The sequence below is a fragment of the Pleurodeles waltl genome, chromosome 7 (assembly GCF_031143425.1).
Source record: "Pleurodeles waltl isolate 20211129_DDA chromosome 7, aPleWal1.hap1.20221129, whole genome shotgun sequence".
NCBI lineage: Eukaryota > Metazoa > Chordata > Amphibia > Caudata > Salamandridae > Pleurodeles > Pleurodeles waltl.
This window is the reverse complement of record NC_090446.1, coordinates 1132801866-1132826840: the sequence shown is the minus strand read 5'-3', so window position 1 is coordinate 1132826840 and position 24975 is coordinate 1132801866. Positions and strand designations below refer to the sequence as shown.

The 24975-nt window shown below is 46.9% G+C and overlaps 1 protein-coding gene across 1 annotated transcript in view; it reads right to left on the bottom strand.

The window, feature by feature from the left end:
- The window catches only part of LOC138246014 (unconventional myosin-XVB-like), a 794810-nt gene that overhangs the window by 378232 nt on the left and 391603 nt on the right, over positions 1-24975 (bottom strand). The window contains exons 19-20 of the mRNA XM_069200161.1: positions 18189-18279; positions 16158-16449 (exon numbers count right to left, since the gene is read on the bottom strand). Coding sequence (XP_069056262.1) covers positions 16158-16449; positions 18189-18279 — 383 coding nt within the window. The remainder of the gene's footprint in view (positions 1-16157; positions 16450-18188; positions 18280-24975) is intronic.

Genomic DNA, 24975 nt, shown 5'->3' with positions numbered 1-24975 from the left:
AGGAAGTTGGCTCTGTATATATTATCTCAAAGTGAGAGATGGTGTACACAGAGTCCAAGGGTTCCCCTTAGAGGTTGATAGTGGCAGAATGAGATAATACTAATGCTCTATTTTGTGGCACTGTGGTCCAGCAGTGGGGTTATCAGAGGGTAGTGTTAAGCATTTGTTGTACACACATAGGCGAAGAATGAGAACACACACTCAAAGATTTACCTTCAAGCCAACAGGTTTTATATAGAAAAATATTATTTTCTTAATTTATTTTAGAACCACAAGATTCAGATTTCTAGTAAGTACATAAATTGTAAGGTACTTGGCATAGGTAAATATGGAACTTTGAATTAAAACAGTTCCTGGTTAGTTATTGGTTAGTTTTTCAGGTAAGTAAAGCACTAACAAGTTCAGTCCCCGGGGCATAGACAGCCCATCGTTGGGGGTTCAAGTTAACCCCAAACACCCAGCACCAGCAACACAGGGCCGGTCAGGTGTAGAGGTCAAAGTAGGGCCCAAATAGCATAGGCGCCTATGGAGTCCAGGGGTGCTGCAGTTCCAGTCTGATGGCAGGTAAGTACCTGCGTCCTCAGGAAGCAGACCAGGGAGGTTTTGTAGAGCACTGGGGGGAGTCACAAACAGGCACACAAAATACACCATCAGTGGCACAGGGGCGGCCGGATGCAGTGTGTGAAGTAGGTATCAGGTTTGTAATAGAGATCAGTGGAGAGACCCAAGGGTCACTCTGGCCATGCAGGCAGGGCACAGCGGGGGCTTCTCGGGCCAGCCACTGACTGGGCAAGGAGGAGGGCCGTCTGCTGGTCACTCCTGCATCAGCAGTTTGTTTCTCTCGGGCCTGGGGGCTGCAGGTGCAGTGCTTCTTCCAGGCATCGGATTCCGTTGTTACCGGGCAGTCGCAGTCAGAGGGAGCCTCTGGATCCTCTCTGCAGGCGTCGCTGTGGGGGTGAAGGGAGGTCGCCTCAGGTTGTCCACATCGTTGAAGTCGACTGGGGGTCCTCGCTGCAGTGTTGGTTTCTCTGGACACGGCCCGGGGGCGTCGGGTGCAGAGTGTTGGGGGCTCACGCTTCAGGAGTGAGGCTCTAGTCCCTTTAAAGATGGGTGTTTCTTGGTTTCTTGGACAGAGCCGCTGTCCACAGGAGTTTCTTGGTCCTTTGGGTGCCGGGCAGTCCTCTGAGTCGGCAGAGGTCGCTGGTCCCGCTGGATGCGTCGCTGTGCAGATTCTTTGAGTCAGGAGTCAGGCCAGTAGGGCTGGGGCCAAGTCAGTTGTTGTCTCCGTCGTCTCTGCGGGGCTTTCAGGTCAGCAGTCCTTCTTTTTTCAGGTCATCACAAATCTGGTTTCCTGGGCTCAGGGTCACCCCTAAATACTCAATTTAGGGGTGTGATTAGGTCTGGGGGGCAGTAGCCAATGGCTAATGTCCTTGAGGGTGGGTACACCCTCTTTGTGCCTCCTCCCTGTTGGGAGGTGGGCACATCCCTAATCCTACTGGGGGGAATCCTCCAAAACAAGATGGAGGTTTTCCTAAGGCAGGGGTCACCTCAGCTCAGGACACCTGAGGATCTGTCCTGGCTGGAGGGTGACTCCTCCTTGTTTTTCTCATTATCTTCTCCGGACTTGCCGCCAAAAGGGGGGGCTGTGTCTGGGGTGGTCAGGCATCTCCACTAGCTGGAGTGCCCTGGGGCGCTGTAAGACCAGGCTTGAGCCTTTGAGGCTCACCGCCAGGTGTTACAGTTCCTGCAGGGGGAGGTGTGAAGCACCTCCTCCCACTACAGGCTTTGTTCTCACCTCATGTGACCAGAAACCTGTATGGATGTGGCAGGCTGGCAGGAACTGGTCAGCCTAACACTAGCATTTGGACTGGTATACAGGGGGCATCTCTAAGATGCCCTCTGTGTGCACTTCTCAATATATTCCACACTGGCATCAGTGTAGATTTATTGTGCTGAGACGTTTGATACCAAACTTTCCAGTATTCAGTGTAGCCATTATGGAACTGTAGAGTTTGTGTTTGACAGGCCCCCAAACCATATTTTCTTTATGGCTACCCTGCACTTACAATGTCTAAGATTTGGTTTAGACACTGTAGGGGCATAGTGCTCATGCAACTATGCCCTCACCTGTGGTATAGTGCATCCTGCCTTAGGGCTGCTGGCAATATGTCTGCCACTGTGGATGTGCTCCTCCTTTTCAAAACAGAAAATCCCCAACAATGAAAGAACAACATAAGCATGATTTAACAGATCTGGAATAACCCAGAATAGTCTTTGCTGGGAATCCTACAAATGAAGGTCTAAACCCACCTGAGTCCACCGTCTCCTCCTGTTGGTTCATTTGTCCCCCACCCCAGTCCGCTCTGTACCTGCCCATTCAGCCTGAAAATGAGTAATAACAGGTGACACCTACAAGTATTCTTTTCCTTTTTCTCTGAGGTGCATAGTGACCTGTCTAAAATCCTTGTGTTTTTGCAGGGGAATAAAGGATAGGTCTTGGTAGAAAAGCAATTTATGGCCCCTGAACTTCATGGGTGAGCATCTCTAGCTTTGTGTAAAGTCAGTTCCTTAAGTTGGAAGTCAAGAACGCAGGCTAGGGTGTCAGCCGGAGTGGGTGGGGAAGGGGAGTTGGGGGATGCTACCTCTGCGGCAGAGACCTACCTTATGAACCCTGTCAATCTTGTTCCCTTGAATGGGTGGTGTCTCCAGCAACTGATGGAACAGGGCTCTGACATAGGCATGTATTTCTGATGCTTCTGCATCAGTCGAGGACCCCTGATGTTGTTCCTGCAGGACTGGTTTCCAAACCCCTGCATGAGCCTTGAGGTCGATCTGTTGCTCGGGCAGGTGGAGGATCTCTTGCTGAAGCAGTTCTATGTCCCCATACTGTGCAGTCTATCTTCCATGGAGGAGACCCTTTCGCCTAGCTCTGACACCTACCGCAGGACCTCTCTTAGGTCCTGGGGGAGATCCTGTTTTAGCACCATAGGTCCTCCCTAAGAGATGAGAGAAGGGCCTACAGAAACAAGCGGGTCACCTGTTCCTCTTGTCCGGTGCCATCCGGGGTCTGATCGTGCTCAAGGGGGAAGGACTCACTCCCTGTAGCCTATGACATTGGCCACCACCACCGTTCTGGGACCCCGCCCCTTGGTCCAGCAGATGCCTGGTTGTGGGAGAGGTCCCCTAGGCACCAGGCGGTCCCAGCGCGACAAGCAAGTGGGGGCCGCAACCGCATTTGTGTCGAGAGGGTCCTAGGTGCCAGGCCCACTGATGTATGCTGCCCCGGGGAACAATCATACTCTGCAGCCCAGTCAATCTTCCTCCAGTTCACCACCGCGCTCACAGGTGCAATCAGGCCATCGCCGCATCCTTCCAGGCTGGCCTGGTTGAAGAGTAGGGCCTGCGCTGCAGGCCTCAGTGCTGTGCGGCACCCAGCCCTTCCAGGATCTGGATCGGCTGCAAAACAAAAGCTGAGGTGTCCGGCTCACGTGGATTGGCGCCCACGGGTACACCGCTGCAGCTTCAGCATGCGTCGGGGGAGATCCTGCGGGTCCATGTCGTCAGAGTCTCCAAAAAACTGCCATTAGATAGGTGGCGGGCACAGAGGGCCCAAACAGTGCATCCTATCCATCCGCAATCTTAACTCCGCCACCCCTGTGGCTCCATTTTAATGCTATAACATGTCTGTGCTAGAGAAGCTGCATAGTTAGGAACAATGCTATGGTTATTTGGGAGTGTGGGATGCTTCAACACAAGGGAAGGAGTGTCTGCATGTGAAGTAAGCAAGCAACATGGTGTAAAGTGTATAAAACTGCATTGCATAGGACCAGTGAAAGAAAAATCATTGTACTTTTTGGCAGTTATTCAACCAAAATAAGAGGGTGTTTTGTAATACAGCCTTCTTTTTTGTGGCAGTCACAATGACTACGGCAGACTGACCCCCTGGCTACTGGAAAAAAGCATGGTGTACTGGATACATTTTATTTTAAGCGGAATCCTATGGAACATAAAACTAATTAGGAACCATTAAATATGGCATTGAGTAAAATGCAAAGTGAAGGTATTTATTTTAGAGTTAAAATTGTGGCATTCACATTTATTGAAGAATACAATGTTACTTAACTATGAGTACTCATTTTGGAAGCAGGATAAGTCAGTGAGGGCCATACTGTGTTTCTATTTAGTGGTCTAAAGTTGATCTTTGGCTTGTTAATTTTGCATTCTTTTGAGTGTCATTATCTAGCATATGGAACCTCCAAGTAAATTCATTCAAAGTGAAGGTTTCTAGGGATCACTATATGATACGTATAAATTACAGGAGAATACCAGATCAGATGTCCATGATGCGAGCTACGACTGGATGAGGTTATAGCAACTTGTTGGAAAATGGGTTATTGGTAAGGGCAGGTAAGTACCTACACTTAGCAATAGGCCACCAACCTCCACTTAGGTCCAGTTAGGTCTCAATAAATTAAACCCAGCTCAACCTTTGGAAGCTTGGCAACGAGCGACAAGGCTTAACTTAGGAGACAAAAGCGTATAGCTTCCAAATATCACAAAACAGTAATTAAATAAAACACAAGAAACAGTTTAAAAATCCAAAACCAATTTATAAAAATAGGGAATATTTTTTGCTTTTAAATGACACCAAAACAAATAAAATTGTTTAAAGGGAACCAGAGATTTGAATTTTTTAAGAATTAATGCTTTTTATTGCTTAGAAACGAATAGCGCCAATCTGGTCAAAGTTTAAGGCTGACCGCGATGGAGCCCTGGCTGGCTACAGCCCGTGGGAGGCCTCGGTCAAAGATTTACCTTAGGACTTGGTCGCTTTTCTGGAGATTTTCTTCAGCGGGACCAAGTCGCCAGTCCAATCTGACCTCTTGGAACTCTTCCTCGGAGAGGCATCAAGGGAGCCCTCGGTGGCGATTTTTACCTTTGGACTTAGACGATTTTTCAAGATGAAAATCCCTTGACTGGGGTAAATCTAAATCTGGATCTGACGTCCTTGGAGCCCTCTTCGGATACACTGACTGAGAGGTCCCGGTCAACCTTCTATGTTTGAACATAGTCACTCTTTTGGAGATTTTCTTCACCGTGACGAACCTTCAAGTCAAGCCGGGTCGTGGTTGAGGCAAGCAAACTAAAGTTGCCGCAGCGGGTCGGTCCCTTTATGGAGCTTTTTTCAAAAAGTTCTTTAAAATAAACTTCTGCATCTTCTCCCAGATGTTCTTTTAAGGTTCTTTTGAGGTCCACAGCTCACCCCAAGGTTCCAGAAGCTCTGAGATGCTGCTTGAGAGTGCGGACTACAGCTCCCAGAATGCACCATGGCACAAACTCCAAACTGGCCACTGGACAGTGGTCAGCTAGTCAGTTTCTTCAGGAGTTGGTGTAGGGGACTCTATTTAGCAATTTTTCACCTGTAGCAGACAGGGAGTCCCTCCTTGAACCAGTTGAAGCCAGGCACACTCCTTCTTGTGGTGAAGCCCAAGTGTGCAGCTGGTGCAGTCCTCCAGAGTGACGTGTCCAGGTGCAGGCCAGGGGTCCAGCAGGGCAGTCCTTCTTCTCCTGTAGTTCTTCCTTGTTGGGATCTGGTAAGAATCTAGGGTGTGGGTGCAGGTCTTCCAGTTTTATACTTCCTCCTGGGTGATAACCAGGGGGGTACCTGGTTCTCCAATCCAATGTGATGACCACTTCCTGGGAATTGTGGCAAAAATCAATCCCAGGGAGCAACATTCCTCAAAAATCCATCATGGCTGAAAATGATATTTGGAAGTTACATCTGGCTGAGCCCACCCACTGGTGTGGCTAAAAATCCTAAACACACCCCTCTCCTAATCTAATCAAGAGGGCACCTAATTGTCTGGGTTTGCAGGATGTGAGGGAGGTGCTGGGTTGCTCCAAGTATCCTTCTCTGCCTTTAAAGACCAGTTTGGCAGCCCTCCTCCTTCCTGCTTCTCCATCTGCTGAGGGAAGATCTCCTCCCCCAGGCACATCTCTTTGTGTTTAGCCAAGGCTACTTCACACCTAATCAAGGCAGCTTGGCCAGGAAGTACTTTTAATCCCAAAGTCGAATTTGCATGTAACTTTAATTTAAAAGCAGCCAGCAAGGCAGGCCTGCCTTTAAATGGACACTTGGCAATTCAGCAGTGCACCTATGGGTGCACTACCTATGCTGTCCCTAAACCTACATGCCCTACCATATACTAGGGACTTACAGGTCGGTTAACCCCTTCGCTGCCAGGCCTTTTCCCTTCCTGTGCCGAGACTTTTTTTGGCTATTTTGGTCAGTTTGCGCTTAGGCCCTCATAACTTTTTGTCCACATAAGCTATCCACACCAAATTTGCATCCTTTTTTTCCAACATCCTAGGGATTCGAAGGGTACCCAGAGTTTGTGGGTTCTCCTGAAGGAGACCAAGAAATTAGCCAAAATACAACAAACATTTTGTTTTTTAAAAAGAAATTGGAAACAAGGGCTGCAAAAGAAGGCTTGTACTTTTTTTCCCTGAGAATGGCATCAACAAAGTGTTTACGGTGCTAAAATCACCATCTTCCCAGCTTTCATGAACAGGCAGACTTGAATTAGAAAACCACCTTTTTCAACACAATTTAGGCATTTTACTGGGACATACCCCATTTTTACTATTTTTTGTGCTTTGAGCCTCCTTCCAGTTAGTGATAGAAATGGGTGTGAAACCAATGCTGGATCCCAGACAGCTAAACATTTCTGAAAAGTAAATACAATTCTGAATTCAGCAAGGGGTAATTTGTGTAGATCCTACAAGGGTTTCCTACAGAAAATAACAGCTGAAATAAAAAAATATTGAAATTGAGGTGAAAAAACTGCAATTGTTCTCCATGTTTTACTCTGTAACTTTTTCCTGCAATGTCATATTTTCAAAAGCAATATACCGTTATGTCTGCTAGCCTCTTCTGGTTACGGGGATATATAGGGATTGTAGGTTCATCAAGAACTCTAGGTACCTAGAACCAATAAAGGAGCTGCAGCTTGCAATGGGTTTTCATTGCATACCGGGCATACAGCAATTAATTTGGTGAAATATAAAAAGTGAGAAATAAGGGCCAGATGTAGCAAACCATTTGCAACTCGCAAACGGCGAAAATCGCCGTTTGCGAGTCGCAAACGTGGGTTTGCCATGCAGAAATGCATATTGCGAGTCGTTATCGACTCGCAATATGCATTTCCGACTCGCAAATAGGAAGGGGTGTTCCCTTCCTATTTGTGAGTCGCAGTGGGATGCAATACCATTTGCGACCGCGCACGCGGTCGCAAATGGCATCGCAGTTACCATCCACTTCAAGTGGATGGTAACCCACTCGCAAATTGGAAGGGGTCCCCATGGGACCCCTTCCAGTTTGTGACTGGACCCAAAAATATTTTTTCAGGGCAGGGAGTGGTCCAAGGGACCACTCCCTGCCCTGAAAAAATACCGAAACTAAAGGTTTCGTTTTTTTTTTAAGTGCAGCTCGTTTTCCTGTAAGGAAAACGGGCTGCACTGAAAAAAAAAAAAACTGCTTTATTTAAAAGTAGGTCACGAACATGGAGGTCTGCTGATGTCAGCAGGCCTCCATGTTAGCGAGTGCCTATACTCGCTATGGGGCCGCAATTTGCGACCCACCTCATGAATATTCATGAGGTGGGTCATTGCGACCCCATAGCGAGTCGCAGTCGGTGTCTGAGACACCGTGCTGCATAGCAATTTGCGACTTGCAAATTGCGAGTCGCAGGGACTCGCAATTTGCAAGTCGCAAATTGCAGTTTTGCTACATCTGGCCCTAGGTATCAAGAAAACCTTTTGATTTCCAAAATGGGCACAAGATAAGGTGTTGAGAAGCAGTGGCTAGTTGCACATCTCTGAATTCCGGAGAGCCCATACTAGCATGTGAATTACAGGGCATTTCTCAAATAGGCGTCTTTTTTACACACTGTCTTACATTTGGAAGGAAAAAATGTAGAGAAAGACAAGGGGCAATAACACTTGTTTTGCTATTCTGTGTTCCCCCAACTCTCCCGATAAAAATGGTACCTCACTTGCGTGGGTAGGCCTAATGCTCGCAACAGGAAACGCAACATGGACACATCACATTTTTACATTGAAATCTGACGTGTTTCTTGCAAAATGCCTAGCTGTGGATTTTGGCCTTTAGCTCAGCCGGTACCTAGGGAAACCTACCAAACCTATGCATTTTTTTAAACTAGACACCTAGGGGAATCCAAGATGGGATGACTTGTGGGGCTCTCACCAGGTTCTGTTACCTAGAATCCTTTGCAAACCTCAAAATTTGGATAAAAAAACACTTTTTCCTCACATTTCGGTGACAGAAAGTTCTGGAATCTGAGAGGAGCCACAAATTTCCTTCCACACAGCATTCACCCAAGTCTCCCGATACAAATGGTACCTCACTTGTGTGGGTAGGCCTAGCGCCCACGACAGGAAATGCCCCAAAACACAACGTGGACACATCACATTTTCTAAAATTAAAAAGACCTGTTTTTGCAAAGTGCCTAGCTGCGGATTTTGTCTTCTAGCTCAGCCGGCACCTAGGGAAACCTACCAAACCTGCGCATTTTTGAAAACTAGACACCTAGGGGAATCCAAGATGGGGTGACTTGTGGGGCTCTCACCAGGTTCTGTTACCTAGAATCCTTTGCAAACCTCACAATTTGGTTAAAAAAACACTTTTTCCTCACATTTCGGTGACAGAAAGTTCTGGAAGATGAGAGGAGCCACAAATTTCCTTCCACCCAGCATTCCCCCAAGTCTCCCGATACAAATAGTACCTCACTTGTGTGGGTAGGTCTAGCGCCCGCACAGGAAATGCCCCAAAACACAATGTGAACACATCACATTTTCCCAAAGAAAACAGACCTGTTTTTTTGCAAAGTGCCTAGCTGTGGATTTTGTCTTCTAGCTCAGCCGGCACCTAGGGAAACCTACCAAACCTTCACATTTTTTTTTCAAACTAGACACCTAGGGGAATCCAAGATGGGGTGACTTGTGGGGCTCTCATCAGGTTCTGTTACCTAGAATCCTTTGCAAACCTCACAATTTGGCTAAAAAAACACCTTTTCCTCACATTTCGGTGACAGAAAGTTCTGGAAGATGAGAGGAGCCACAAATTTCCTTTCACCCAGCATTCCCCCAAGTCTCCCAATACAAATGGTACCTCACTTGTGTGGGTAGGTCTAGCCCCCGCACAGGAAATGCCCCAAAACACAATGTGGACACATCACATTTTCCCAAAGAAAACAGACCTGTTTTTTTGCAAAGTGCCTAGCTGTGGATTTTGTCTTCTAGCTCAGCCGGCACCTAGGGAAACCTACCAAACCTCCACATTTTTTTTTCAAATTAGACACCTATTGGAATCCAAGATGGGGTGACTTGTGGGGCTCTCACCAGGTTCTGTTACCTAGAATCCTTTGCAAACCTCACAATTTGGCTAAAAAAAACACTTTTTCCTCACATTTTGGTGACAGAAAGTTCTGGAAGATGAGAGGAGCCACACATTTCCTTCCACCCAGCATTCCCCCAAGTCTCCCGATATAAATGATACCTCACTTGTGTGGGTAGGTCTAGCGCCCGCACTGGAAATGCCCCAAAACACAATGTGGACACATCACATTTTCCCAAAGATAACAGACCAGTTTTTTTGCAAAGTGCCTAGCTGTGGATTTTGTCTTCTAGCTCAGCCGGCACCTAGGGAAACCTACCAAACCTTCACATTTTTTTTTCAATCTAGACACCTAGGGGAATCCAAGATGGGGTGACTTGTGGGGCTCTCACCAGGTTCTGTTACCTAGAATCCTTTGCAAACCTCAAAATTTGGCTAAAAAAAACACTTTTTCCTCACATTTTGGTGACAGAAAGTTCTGGAAGATGAGAGGAGCCACACATTTCCTTCCACCCAGCATTCCCCCAAGTCTCCCGATACAAATGATACCTCACTTGTGTGGGTAGGTCTAGCGCCCGCACTGGAAATGCCCCAAAACACAATGTGGACACATCACATTTTCCCAAAGATAACAGACCAGTTTTCTTGCAAAATGCCTAGCTGTGGATTTTGGCCTTTAGCTCAGCCGGTACCTAGGGAAACCTACCAAACCTATGCATTTTTTTAAACTAGACACCTAGGGGAATCCAAGATGGGATGACTTGTGGGGCTCTCACCAGGTTCTGTTACCTAGAATCCTTTGCAAACCTCAAAATTTGGCTAAAGAAACACTTTTTCCTCACATTTCGGTGACAGAAAGTTCTGGAATCTGAGAGGAGCCACAAATTTCCTTCCACCCAGCATTCACCCAAGTCTCCCGATACAAATGGTACCTCACTTGTGTGGGTAGGCCTAGCGCCCATGACAGGAAATGCCCCAAAACACAACGTGGACACATCACATTTTCTAAAATTAAAAAGACCTGTTTTTGCAAAGTGCCTAGCTGCGGATTTTGTCTTCTAGCTCAGCCGGCACCTAGGGAAACCTACCAAACCTGAGCATTTTTGAAAACTAGACACCTAGGGGAATCCAAGATGGGGTGACTTGTGGGGCTCTCACCAGGTTCTGTTACCTAGAATCCTTTGCAAACCTCAAAATTTGGCTAAAAAAACACTTTTTCCTCACATTTCGGTGACAAAAAAGTTCTGGAATCTGAAAGGAGCCCCAAATTTCCTTCCATTCAGCATTTCCCCAAGTCTCCCAATAAAAATGGTACCTCACTTGTGTGGGTAGGCCTAGCGCCAGCGACAGGAAATGCCCCAAAACACAATGTGGACACATCACATTTTCCCCAAAGAAAACAGACCTGTTTTTTTGCAAAGTGCCTAGCTGTGGATTTTGGCCTCTAGCTCAGCCGGCACCTAGGGAAACCTACCAAACCTGCGCATTTTTCAAAACTAGACACCTAGGGGAATCCAAGATGGGGTGACTTGTGGGGCTGTCACTAGGTTCTGTTACCCAGAATCCTTTGCAAACCTCAAATTGTGGCTAAAAAAACACTTTTTCCTTACATTTCAGTGACAGAAAGTTCTGGAATCTGAGAGGAGCCACAAATGTCCTTCCACCAAGCGTTCCCCCAAGTCTCCCGATAAAAATGGTACCTCACTTTTGTGAGTAGGCCTACTGCCAGCAGAAGAAAATGCCCCAAAACACTATCTGGACACATCAAAATTATCAAATACAAACCTACCTGTTTTTGTGGGGGGCGCACTTGCGTATTTTGGCCCTGGGCTTAGCAGACTTCTAGGGAAACCTACCACATTTCTGAAAACTAGACACCCGAGGGAGTCCAGGGAGGTATGACTTGCGTGGATCCCCCAATGTTTTCTTACCCAGAATCCTCAGCAAAACTCAAACTTAGCTAAAAAAATCAAATTTTTCACACATTTCTGTGTGGGATCACCACACCGGGACAAATTTCCCACCACCCAACGTCCCCTCAGTCTCCCGGTAAAAATGATACCTCACTTATGTAGGTGGGCCAAGTGCCTGTGACAGGGACGAGCCAAAAACATGTCGAAATTGAGGGGGAACCAAAGTGGGTCCAAAAGGACAGTTTGAAAAAAAACATTTTTAGGCTGACAAGTGCAGCAGAATTTCTGTCGGTATAGATGAGGCAATGCTGGGTGGTAGGAATTTTTTGTATTCCTGCAGATTACGGAAGGTTCAATCACAAAAATGTGGGAAAAATGTGTGATTTCCTGCAAAGTTGGAGGTTTGCAGAGCATTGTGGGTAAGCAAATGGTGCGGGGTGCATGTGAAGCACACCACCCTGGAATCACCCATATGTTTAGTTTTCAGATGTGTCTAGGTCTTGTGGATTTTTCTACATAGCAGCGTCCCAAAGTCCATGAAGTGCAGCCCTCACCATTCCAAGTGGGACAATTTTGAAAGTTAGCCAAGCTCTCATGGCCCAAATGTAAAAACAAAACCCAAAATAATCAAATGTCCTTTTGCTTGCCGTGGGATAAGATGTTATATTGTGGGGGAGAGCTGAAAGACTGTTACCCCCTTCATTTGGGGTGAGGGCATAACCAGATTGGCCTGATAGAAATAGGCTGATCTGCCTCAAATGAGAACAGAATTGGGCTAAAATAAATTCCCCCCCCCAGGGGAGTGACCCTTGCCTAAGGGGTCACTCGCCTTGCGTGACATTGGCGCCAAAAAAAAAATCCCCGGTACATAGTAGTTTCTCCCCCACTTGGGGGCAGATCGGACTAATAAAAATAGGCCGATCTGCCCCCAAGGAGGGAAGAAATGGCCTAAAATAAATTCCTCCCCCCACAGGGGAACGGCCCTTGCCTAAGGGCAAAATGTGGGTGCCACTTTGATGGAAAACATCTACCCAGCTTTTTGTTTTTTGTGCCTAAATCTGAACATTAACTTCCATCAGCTGCAGTTGTTCTTCAGGTTCACCAGAAGGCTTGCTCGTCCCAGCCCTTCCGACATTTCAGAGTTTAGCAGACACCGAGTCCACTTCCGGTGGAAGCCTAAGAGCCCCAGCAAGGCCTAGCACACTTGGCAGGTGCCCTGCCCACTGCTCAGCAAAGCAAAAAGAAAACGTGTTACGGGTGCGCTATTAGACCGGTTTAAGAGTTTCAAAGAGATCAGCACCATCTCGAATATAAAGGTCATGTGCCAAAAATAAACCCAGGGACACTGGAAGCTCTCAGACGCACTGCTTTTGATGTTTTTTGTTTCATCGTGAGGCAGGGCTGAGAGACAAGATTGCTAAGTGCACGATTCATAGCTTGTTCAGGGATGTGTACACATTTCGTGGAAAAGTGGGCACTAAAAGGCAATTCTCAAGGTGTCTTTTTCAGTCAGGTTGTGTCTATATTTGACAGGCAGGAAGACACATCGCGTTTCGTTTGTTATAATTAATAGCAGCAGCCCCCCCCCCCCCAATTCAGCTCTCGGTAACTTGAAAAAACACAACCCCCCCCCCCCCAATTCAGCTCTCGGTAACTTGAAAAAACACAAAACCTGCTGTGCGCTTGTTTGTGACCATGCTGCGGGAGCATTTCTTTTACCAGCATCTGGTTTCTGTGGTGTCACTTCAGGTCGGAGCAGCTCGATGGTGTCAGTATGTGCACTACAGCACGCCTGCTGTGTTCTGATTATCCCGGAAATAGAACGGAGCTTCTGCACAAATTGTTGTCACCCAATGCACTGTGTTGCTATCGGCCAGCCCTGCCCCTTTCCCTTAATGTGAATGACTCTCTGCTGACCGCACGTTGGGCCACTTCATAAGCGCCCCATTGGCAATCTAAGCACTACCACTTTGTGCAGCCACTACCACCAGTTTGACATCACTCTTCTCGCTTGTGCCTCGGGGGCGAGGAATTCCTCGCCCAGCTAGCACATGCGCAGGAGGACTCCGTGCTCAGAGGGAAAAAAAAGATTTTAATTTGTTTCATGGGGGAGGATAAAGCAGTGAGCACTTCTTAAAGATGCTCCATGGTTTTCATACCTCCCTTTTGTCTTCTCCCTAATGCTGGAAAGGCAATGCCCCCTCTGCCAGTTAACACCTGCCATCAGTGTTTTTTTGTCTTTTCATTGATCACCCATGAGTGTGTCTGATGACAGCCAAGTATGAGGAGCATCACTTTACACAAAGGCTGTATCTTGAGAGCAACCTGAAAAGGACACTACACTGATTCTTGAAGTGCAAGCAGTGGATCCACATCTTTTGTCTGCTTTGACTGTATATAGGTAGGACCCACTGTCCCACTTGTTCCAGAGTACTCAAGGACTGCTATGTAACCTGAGCTAATGTCCACCTGACAGCCTGATTTCCAAAGGCGAGGGTACATCACCTGAGTCTGTACCTTGCTGAAAAAGCTGTCTAGTTGACCTGAAATGTTTAGAAGCCAGTTAGGCTCCAAATAGCGGTGGAGCTTGCCAACTGTGCAGTGATTGTCAAAGAGGAGCCAGAAGCACTGTGACCACAGAGTTGGAGGTGTCTTTCAGAGGAGGAGAATAGAGAAGAATGATCTATTTACCCTGGGTGTTGGTAAGATCATAAAAAATGCAGCTTGACCTATGCCACTGTGACCTGAAAGACAATGCAGACTGACCTGAACTACTGGGACCAGAGGGCATATTGTGGCTTGACGTGTGCTGCTCTGACCAGAAGATAACTGCAGCTGAATTACATCACTGTGTCCAAGAGAATAGCAAATTTGACTTCAGAAAGCAGGGGAATGGGGGAAAGTAGCAGGTAGACATTCCGCCAACCAGAGCACCTAGGACACTAAATTTCATCTTGCCAAGATTCTGTATGCAGTATTTAGTTCTAGTGTGCATTAAAGTACTTGCCTTCTTTATTGTAAAGAACTGGGTTGGACAATCAGTTACTGTGCTGTTGTGTATTTGTTGATTCCTGATCTCAAGCACCCCCACACTATCTCCCTCAGAAGCCTGTGACTGCTCGACATTGCTACCACTGACAGTTAAGTACTGAAGGGGTTGTACTTGCCCTAGTTTTGCAGAGCTACAATAGGACAAACCCCAGGACATCGGACGAAAACCGCCCTATGCTGCATGATTGAGGTCCAGTAGCTCCTGCGTGGTCTGTGACTCCCCTGTCTGGTGACTGACAGAAAGTGTGCAGTTGTAGAATGAATAAAAGCATGAAAGCCTAGTTCTGTAGGGAAAGATGAATCCAATTTATTTGGGCAAAGGTAGGTCAGTGCTCCAATATGAGGCACATAGCTATGTGTTCAAGGTTGGGTATGGCTGTTTAAATGATGGATGAATCTCAGGAAAGCTTGTAAGTGGCAAAAGATTCAGCATCCATGAGTGGTTTAGTAGCAACTTCTGATGTGGACCCAGAAATAAAATTGGAAGGGACTGTACTAACTGAGTCTGGATTTGACCCATGCTGAGGAGATGCTGAAGTATCTGGATAGAATGGAGGTTGTGCACAGCTGGCTTTGGTGGACCATGTGAAAAAACACAAAGTAGTTTGTCTACTGACACATTTGAATGAATATTCAGAGTTGTGTTATTTAGGTGATCAATTTCAGCATTGGTGTGAAACTGTGGAACTTACGTTTAGTGTGTGCTGGCGTGAACAGAAAAAGTAAGTGTTTGGCACTGATTCTGTAATGTAAAGTTACAATGTTGGAGTAGAGGATTTCCACATTGGAAGTTGTTGGATGGAGAGCTGCATGAAGAGGTCTTATGCGTGTGAATGAGCTACCATCATTAAGATGAGCATATTCATCTAGAAGCGGAGACCAGCAGAAAGCACACAGCAGACAATAGATTAGTCCCAGCATTAAATGCATTGCCCCTGTAAATGCCCGAGTCTCTTGCCCATGTCAGTGGATAGCTCAAACTAGAATGTGGCTCTGAAAAGAGAAACTGGGTAGTGGGCTGAGCAGAAACCTCATCTTTGTACGTATGGAAGCCTTTTATTTGGTGCTTAACATGTTGCCTTTCTGGAAGTTCAGAGAATGAGGTTTATCAATCTTAACCAAGAAAGGTTAGAGGTCTTCAACCAGAAATGTATGATGCAAATACTGTAGGCCTCTTTCCTGGGAGAAGCATGTGTAGGCCTAAAATCCTGCAAACCATGTCAGTCACTTATGGTGATGTGGACTGGTATGATTTCTCCTCATGATGTATAAAAGGCATTTTAACGGACATTATGTGGAGCTTGTGGGCCTTGTTTTATTACTTCAAATACCAAAGTTATACTAGGGTAGCCCATTTTAAACCAACCTCTTTCCATCACACTGGAGCAGCCATCTAGGATTTTACACTTAGACTAGGAAAACATTTCTAAAAGAGAAAACATTTTCAACAGAAAATATAAAAAAAGTTGTATTAACAGTAGATATTGAAAAAACATCCAACATGAAAAAACTGGGTGGCTCCTACAGAACAGAAAAAAACTGACCTAGCTTCTAGACTACCTAAGAGGCGTATGCCTCCATAATGTAAAGGATTGGAGCTTGCTGTATTGTTCTAACACATATGTCTGTTGGGAGGATCACCTTAGAGGAAACTGTGGTCCTAACTGTAGTCATACCATTTAATGCTGTGGTATACCGCAGTGATGCCATTAGTTGATATCAGTGCTGTATTAAAAATCACGTATATGAAAAAAATGAAAAAGCTCCTGCTTGCTTACCTTGGATTTGGTTGTCCTTCAGAACTGGAGCCCGGGTATCGGGTGCAGGAGGCATGAAAGGGGGAGGGATGGGTGGTGCTTTGTGGACTTCAGGGGTTACTGTCGGACCAGGTGGGGCTCCTGGGGGCTGGTTCCGGGGCAGCGTGGAAAAAAAGTTCAAGAGGGGCTGCTGCTTTTCGCGGATGGAGTCAGAGGGAGCAGCTCCTTTCTTCCCGGGCAGAGGAGGTGCAGGAGGGCCTCGATAGCTGTCTGGTGGTGATGCCGAGTCACCAGATTCAGAATCAGTTGACTGCTTTGGGAACAAGAAACGTGATAAGACACCATGTTAGAATCGTGCTGATTATTCTGCTTTTAAAAGTCGCTCAAAGGACAAGAGAAAACAAAAAGTTGATGGGTGGAATGTGTGAATTAATGTTAGCCACTGTTAATTACTTCGGCTGCTTTCTAGCCCATTTGCAAATAAGCCTTGCTTATGCTTCTATAGGAACAGGCCAGTCCGAGCTACCAAATTAGATCTCCCCCGGCAATCCAAGACCAGTTTCAGCCAATTTAGGCCTCATCGATGAGGTACTGCTTGATTCCTGTGGCATAGTAAACACAGGGGCCATGTCTGGGCATATCCCTCGCAATAAAAAGAGCAAAAAGCTGTCAGGTAAAATACTTTACTTAATCTAAGCCACTGTCAAAAATGTGGACCACACTGCAGACAGAGGTCTGCTCCAATAGGAACAGTCCAGCCCGAAGTGTAACAGCCACACAAGGAAATCAAGCAGCCCCAGATCACTTTCAGACCTTAGGGGTCACTAGTGAAGTAAAGCCTAATTCCAGTGGCACAGTGACAACATGTCCTGCGTCTGAGAATAGCAATCTTAATTAGGGCAACGCAGTGAGGTAAACAGAAAGATAATGGGTAATATGCTAGAATTAGTAGAGCCTAGTTTCTGTCCATAGTTTTTGACATGAGCAGCACATTTTAGAAAAGGACCACTTCGAATTAGATTTCCATGAGAAATGGACCAACTGTTAATTACATTAATTTTATTTGATAACTATGCATTCCAGACTATAGTGTCAGAGGTGACCATGAGTACCCTGACAAGTGGCTGCAATGACAGGAATGGCTATAGTAATGTTACGGGCTGGCTGCATTGCCTAGGATGCCAATGTAACTTGGTGCACCTCATGGAATGTCAGTGCTGGTCACATATAGCTATAATTCATACATGACCTTATTCATCTGGACGTTATTGCAGAGTCCAGAATATTCTTGCCTCCTCTTACAACTGGTTTTAGTTTTGGGGGTGACAATGATCTCAAATACACTTCATGTTGGAGTTGCAAATGCTCCCCTTCCTGTGTGAATATAGAGACAGGCACATCATTCTCCTCCAATTGTAAACTCGGGGACCGCTGGCATCCAAAGCTAGATGCAGTGTGTGTAGTGCTCATAGTATCCCAATAGATTGATTGAAGTGCAGTGATATCCAAGCACCAAGCACATCCATTTCACCTTTCACCTGGTTGCAGTGCCAATTAGATGTAACTGATGCTTGGTAATGTGCCCTCAGTGCTGGAGACAGTGCAAATGATGCACTTGACCAATTCACAGTTTGCCGAAATGCCAAGGATGCCTATCCTTCCACACACCAACCTTTAGCTACACTGTCGGTTATGCCCATGTTACCCTCACATCCGGCTGGCTGAAGAGCTAGTGATGTACATGTCCCCAACCCGACTGTCTTTTCGTGAGAGCAGGAGGTGGTGTGTTGTATGCCCTTGCCACTGGGCACCACAGATGACTGCAAATCCATGAAGACCTATGCAGCTCACAGCTGATGTAGTAACATGACTGCACATATCCACTCTTGCTGATGGTTGCAGTGCCAGGGATGCACATGTCTCCCACATATTTGTAAGACTGGTTGGAGTGCAAATGGTGATGCCTCTTGCCTATTTCTATAGCTGGCTATGCTATGGTACCAGGGCACGTATGCCCCCCACACAAATGAATGCACACCATTAGATACCAACCTTCTTTGGAGACAGAGGACCCCTCATGCCAAGCATTTCCAGAGCTTCATCCTTAGGGTCATTGCGTTTGAAGAGGTTCACTGGTGGCTTCCTGTAGGAGGATACAAGATCAACACAGAAAGTATACTCTGTTTGGTCCAGCAGGGGAAGCACAAGAAAACATACACATATAAAGATATCTGCAGTAGAATACAGGTCATACAAACCCAAAGCAGGCATTTTAGGGGACATGTTCTCTTTGCTAAGAGGTAGAGCTCCTAGTTAGGGGCTTGATGTATCTAGAACCAATCCTGAGATTGGCAAAGGGTATTGGCAAAACGCCTCTACTTCATAATCCCTTCTGTAAATGTTTAACTCCAAAATGATGGGAGCAGGGACAATCTTGGTCTCTACTGCCAGGACCAGCACTAGGACAGTAGTCCCCAGTAGTTTTCAGAAGCTGGTCTCATTAGAGCTGTCCTAGGAGTCCACTAGTAGCTTAAGAGACAATTTGATGGCGAACCTACCCAAACATTAGACACTAGTATCTTAGACAGAACATTTGTACATGGATCCAAATCTGTACAAAGCCTACAAATCAAGCATACTGAAGAAATGTATAAAATATTCTTAAATATGAATGAAACAGAAATAAAAAAAACATGTCCAAAATGCATGTATTTGAGAATTATTTAGAGAATTTAGTCTCATAGTATTTTAAAGGCATAAACTGGTGGGTATAGTTTTTAATGAACACAATAAGGCGGGGTTCAATGCAGGGCAGTTGCAAAGTTTGATTGATGCCTCCTCCGGAGCTGGAATTCAAGAAGAGCAAGCCCCTGTCCTTAGTCAGAGTATACTTCTTTCTAGGCTCCCATTCTCCTCTTCTATATTATATTCCCTTCTACGAAGGTTCTCAACTTCAAACTATGCGGTTCAAACAGAGAAGAGCTGATTCTCGTAACGTATCTCCGTGCCTTCTACATATCTAATTTGTCCATTGCTAGGGAACTGGCATCTCAACAGAGCCCATGTGAAGCAATAATATCTTCCTTTTGGACAAGGCACTCTGTTGTCTTGTGCAGAAGATGGATGCCAAAGCATGGAAGTCTCAAAATAATCCCAGCCACAGGTAGTTACTCAGAGCAGAATGATTTTCCTTTTTGTCCCCCTTAGCCCGGGCTTTATTGAAATCATCCTTGGCCCTGCTACAATGGGCACAATCCAGACTGGATTGCCAGAGCATGACCCCTTTGAACATGAACAGCCCCAGACCGGATTTAGCATCACTAGGCCTTATAAGTCAGGTGCAGCTAAGCGCCTCTTCCCTCCATTGTTACCCTACTTTTATCAACACACTATGAAAATTCTAGAGGTGGTGCCAAACAAAATCCCCAGCAACCTTGTTAACCCACAACACCTAAGATCCCCAATACTGTAGGACGCTGCCCTGGTGTGTGGTGGGTACCTATGATACTTACACCTTATACCAGGTACAGGGTTCCTCTATTAGTGAAGTGTAGGCAGTGTCTGCAAGCCAGGCTCTCTAAAGGTAGCTGTGGATGAGCAGCCGAGGCTTATCTAGGAGACATGCAAAGCTCATGCAATACCACTGCAGTCAGACAGCACTTACACACATGAAAGAACCACACAGTGTTACACAAATAAAGGTACTTTATTTTAGTGACACCATACTAAAATACTAGAAAGGCAATACCCCAACATGAAGTAAGTAAACATACTAAATATGTACACTAGTAATCAGAAACAGGCATAAAAAGCAATAGAAAACAGTGCAATAGCAATAGACAATAGTGACTCTAGGGGGAGCCCAAACCATATACTAAAAAAATGGAAGGAAAATGCAAGACATTAACCCAGGTAAGTGGAATCTGTAGAGGGGAGCTGAGGGAACTAGGAACCCCAAAAGGTAAGTACCACAGTGCCCCCAGTGACCAGGAAGAAAGGAGTAAATTACTGGTTTTTCCCCAAACCACCAAAAAGACTGAAAAGATGAATAATGCACCACCCAGACAAGATGGCAAGAAACCAGCAGTGGGTCCTGAAGAAGGAAGACCTGAAAAAGAAGGGGACCAAGTCCAGAACTTGTAGAGGTGTCCGGTGGGACAGGAGACACTAGCCACCCCTCTGTGGTTGCAGGAGTTGGTTGACGGTAGGACGAAGACAGTCAGGAATGCAGCCCTGGAGCCGCTGAAGAATTCCTGGAGGATGCAGTTGAAGTCACATGCCGAAAGGAAGATTGCAGTCTGTCTGTGGCATGGAAAAGCCGGCAACAAGCCTTGGTAAAGGCAAGAGTCGCTGTAGACAAAAAGTGGAGCTGCCGGGGACCAGCAAGGACCAGGGGGACTCAACCCACAGAGGGGAGTCCCAGGGAACCCTCAGCAATGCAGAGAGTCCACAGAAGAGGAGGCAGCCACCACAGGAGACCCACTATAAGAGGACCCAGGAGTTGCAGAGGAGCCCACGCAGCACAACTGAAGAAGGGTCCCACGCCGCAGGAGAAGCACGAAGAGGGCTGTGCATCGTAGGGAACAGTGCTGGGGGTTGGGGCTACATGGAGCCTGAAGATCCCTTGGAGGAGGTGCCGAACAAGCCTTGGTAGCTTCAAGAGACGCAGTGCACGGGGGTACTGTCCTGAGTGGGAAAGCAAGGACTTACCTTCACCAAAGTTGGACAGCTGGCAGAGAGGACCAAGGTGACCACTCCAGACCACCACCCATGATGCAGGATCCAAGCAGCTCAGGATGAGAGGAGATCCATGCAGCCGGTCGTCGTTGCTGTTGGTGCCTGAAAATGCAGGAGAGTGACTCCTTCCCTCGAAAGGAGATTCCTTCTTGCTTCTTGTGCAGGCTGAGGATTTGCTGCCCTCAGAAGATGCACAGCCAGGGAAATGTGGGAGTTGCTGGAAGGAGCCGGAAGCCGGAGAAACAATGTTGCAAGGCGAAGTTGTCGCTGTCGCTGCAGATTGTAGGTTCCTGGGGAGTCCAGTTGCGGTTCCAGGGCCAGAAGTCAAAGTAAACGGCGCAGAGGAGTCCTGCTGGAGTCTTGTCTGTCAAATCTGAGAACTCACCAAAGAGGGAGACCCTAAAAAGCCTATCAGGAGGGGGCTCTGACGTCACCTGCCTGACCTGGCCACTCAGATGCTCCCAGAGCCCTCTGCCCACCTTGGATACAAGATGGCAGAATCAAGGGACCCTCTGGAGAAGCTCTGGGCACCACACCTGGGGTGGTGATGGACAGGGGAGTGGTCACTCCCCTTTCCATTGTCCGTCCAGTTTTGCGCCACAGCTTGGACTGGAGGTCCCTAAATGGGTTCAGACTGGTTTATGCAAGGAGGGCACCAAATGTGCCCTTCAAAACATAGCAGTGGCTTGGGGAGGCTACCCCTCCCAAGCCATTAAACACCTACTTCCAAAGGGAGAGGGTGTTACCCCTGTCTCCCAAATGAAATCCTTTGTTCTGCCTTCCTGGGCTTGAGCTGTTTAAGCAGCATGAGGGCAGAAACCTGTCTGAGGGGTGGCAGAAGCTTGGGCTATCCGGAAAACCCCAGACAGCTGGTAAGAGTAATGCTGGGAGTCCTCTAAGGAGCCCCAGAGTGCTTGGAATCAAACTTCCAGTACTGGCAGCAGTATTCGGGTATGATTCTGACATGTTTGATACCAAACATGCCCAAGTTCAGAGTTACCACTATGTAGCTGGACATAGTCAGTGACCTATGTCCAGTACACGTGTAAAATGGCGTCACCTCACTCACGAAGTCCATGAAAATGGAGCTAGAGTTCATGGGGGCACCTTTATTTATGTGACCCCTGGAGCCCCAATGCCCTGGGTACCATATACTAGGGCCTTATATGGGGGCACCTGTATGCCAAATGTGGGGTGGGTGTGGTCCAAGCAACCACATTTACATGAACAGAGCACAGTCACTGGGGTCCTGGTTAGCAGGATCATAGTGAACACAGTGAAACATACTGACAACAGGCAAAAAGTGACAGTAACCATGCCAAAAATACAGTACTTTTCTACACAACCCACCCCTCAAAAGAAGGACAATATGGCTAACCTTGGCCAGATGAGTCATCATTGTCTAAGTGGAAATATCTGGAGAGTCCATCTGCAATGGTGTGGTTACTCCACGTTCTATGTTTCACTGTATAGTTCATTCTCTGTAGGGATATTGACCACCTCAACAGTTTCAGATTTTCTCCTTTCAACTGTTTTGACCATAGAAGGGGCTTGTGGTCTGTTTAAACAAGGAAGTGATTACCAAACAAGTAAGGCCTCAGCTTCTTCAAAGCTCAAACCACAGCAAAGGCCTCCCTTTCTATGGCTGACCAACACTTTTTCCTGGGGGTCAACCTTCTGCTTATAAAAGCTACAGGTTGGTCCTGGCCTTTTGTATTAAGTGGTGACAAAACGTCCCCAGCCCCTACCTCAGAAGCATCTGACTGAACTATGAACTGCTTGGAGTAGTCAGGGCTTCTTAAAAGAAGTGCAGAGCACATGGCCTGTTTAAGATCTTCAAAAGCTTTTTGACAGCTAGCTGTCCACAAAAGTATTTTAGGCATCCTTTTGAGGTGAGCCATTAAAGGGGCTACAATGGAACCACAGTTCTTAATTAACCTCCTATAGTACCCTGTGAGGCCTAAACATGCTCTCACCTGGGTATGGGTGAATGGTTTGAATCTTCCCCTGCAGTGGTTAAATTTGGCCTCCATCTAACAGGTGGCCCATATATACAACCTTGCCCTGCCCTATCTGGCACTTAGAGGCCTTGAGAGTGAGGCCTGCGTTCTGCAGATCCTCCAAAACATTCCACAGGTGGAACAGGTGATCCTCCCAGGTGGAGCTAAAGACAGCTATGTCATCAGGATAAGCTGCACTGGAGGCTTCCAATCCTTGGAGGACTGTATTCACCAGCCTCTGAAATGTGGCAGGTGCATTTTTCAGGCCAAAGTGCATCACTGTAAAGTGATAGCGCCCTCCAATAGTTGAAAATGCTGTTTTGGGTTTAGCTTCCAATCTGCCAATATCCAACAGTCAAATCAAATATACTCAGATACTTGGCAGATGCCAGTGTATCTATTAGCTCATCTGCCCTAGGGATAGGGTGAGCATCTGTTTTGTTACAGTGTTGAGCCCTCTAATTTCTCTCTTTCCATTTTGGGAGTGAGGTTTTGGAACTAGAACCACTGGACTAGCCCAGGGGCTGTCTGAGTGCTCAATGACTCCCAGGTCTGGCATCTTCTGAACCTCAGATTTGATGAAGTTGCTGACATGGTCAGGTTGCCTATAAATTTAACTTTTCATTGGCAAATTGTCCCCTGTGTCAATGGTGTGCTCATACCAAGTGGTCTAACCAGGTGTCAATGAGAACAGTTCTGAGAAATCCCCCAGGAGATTCCTGCAGTCTTCTTTTTGTGACTCAGAGAGTCAGCCAGCAAGGACTACCCCATCAACTGAGCCATCAGCTGCAGTGTGGGAGAAGAGGTCAGGGAGAGGCTCACTTTCCTCTTCCTGTCCCTCATGAGTGGGAGTGGGAGAGTCACATCCACCCTGTCATAGTAGGGCTTTAGGAGGTTCACATGAAGCACCAGGTAGGTAACCTCACCCTTTTTATCCACTATTGTGTGGGGACCACTCCACTCATGTTGAGGTGCCCTAGGGGCCACAGGCTCCATGACCTACATCTTCTGTCCTGTTTGGTAAACAGTTAGTACAGCCTTCTGGTCATGCCTTCGCTTTTGTAGCTCCTGGCTGTCCTGAAGGATTTTAGTGGCCTTCTTCGTATACTCAGCCATCCTGGACATGAGGCCAAGTACATAGTCCACTATGTCTTGCTTGGGAGGCTTGAGAGGTTGCTCCCAGCCTTCTCTTACAAAAGCAAGAGTACCCCTAACAGAAGCTCAAATGGGCTGTAGCCCACACCCTTCTGAGGGACCTCCCTATAGGCGAAGAGGAGGCATGACAATAGGACATTCCATGTCCTCCTGAGTTGTTCCGAGAGTGCCATGATCATGCCTTTGAGAGTTTTATTAAATCTCTCTACGAAACCATTGGTTTGGAGGTGGTAAGGGGTGGTGAATTTATAAGTAACACCACACTCCTTCCACATTGCTTTTAGGTATGCACACATGAAGTTTTCTACCTCTGTCTGACACCACCTCTTTAGGAAAACCCACTCTTGAGAAGATGCCAAGAAGGGCTTTTGCCACTGCAGGAGCTGTAGTGGTCCTAAGTGGAATAGCTTCTGGGTACCTGTTGGCATGGTCCACCACCATCAGTGTAAACCTATTCCCAGAGGTTGTGGGAGCGACTAGGGGGCCAACAATATCCACCTGAACCCTTTCAAAGGGTACCCCAACCACTGGAACTGGGATTAAGGGGGCCCTTGGGGTGCCACCCGTCTTGCCACTGCCTTGACAGGTGACATAGGAGCGACACAACTCCTTTGTGTCTTATGACATATGGGTCCAGTGAAAGTGAGGGACAAGTATGTCCCAAGTTTTGCTTTGCCCCAGGTGACCTGCCAGGGGAATGTCATGTGCTAGGGTTAACAAAAATTCTCTGTACTGCAGAGAGACCACCCACCTCCTGGTAGCACCAGGTTTGGGTTCCCTTGGCTCTGAGTACAAGAGGTTGTCTTCCCAATACACCTTGTGGGTGTCAGTGACATTCCCTGCCTCTTGAGTGACAGGTTGCTGCCTCAAGCCCTCCAGTGTGGGACAAGTCTTTTGAGCCCTACTGAACTCCTCCCTGGCAGGTCCCCCTGCACCAAGGAGCTCAG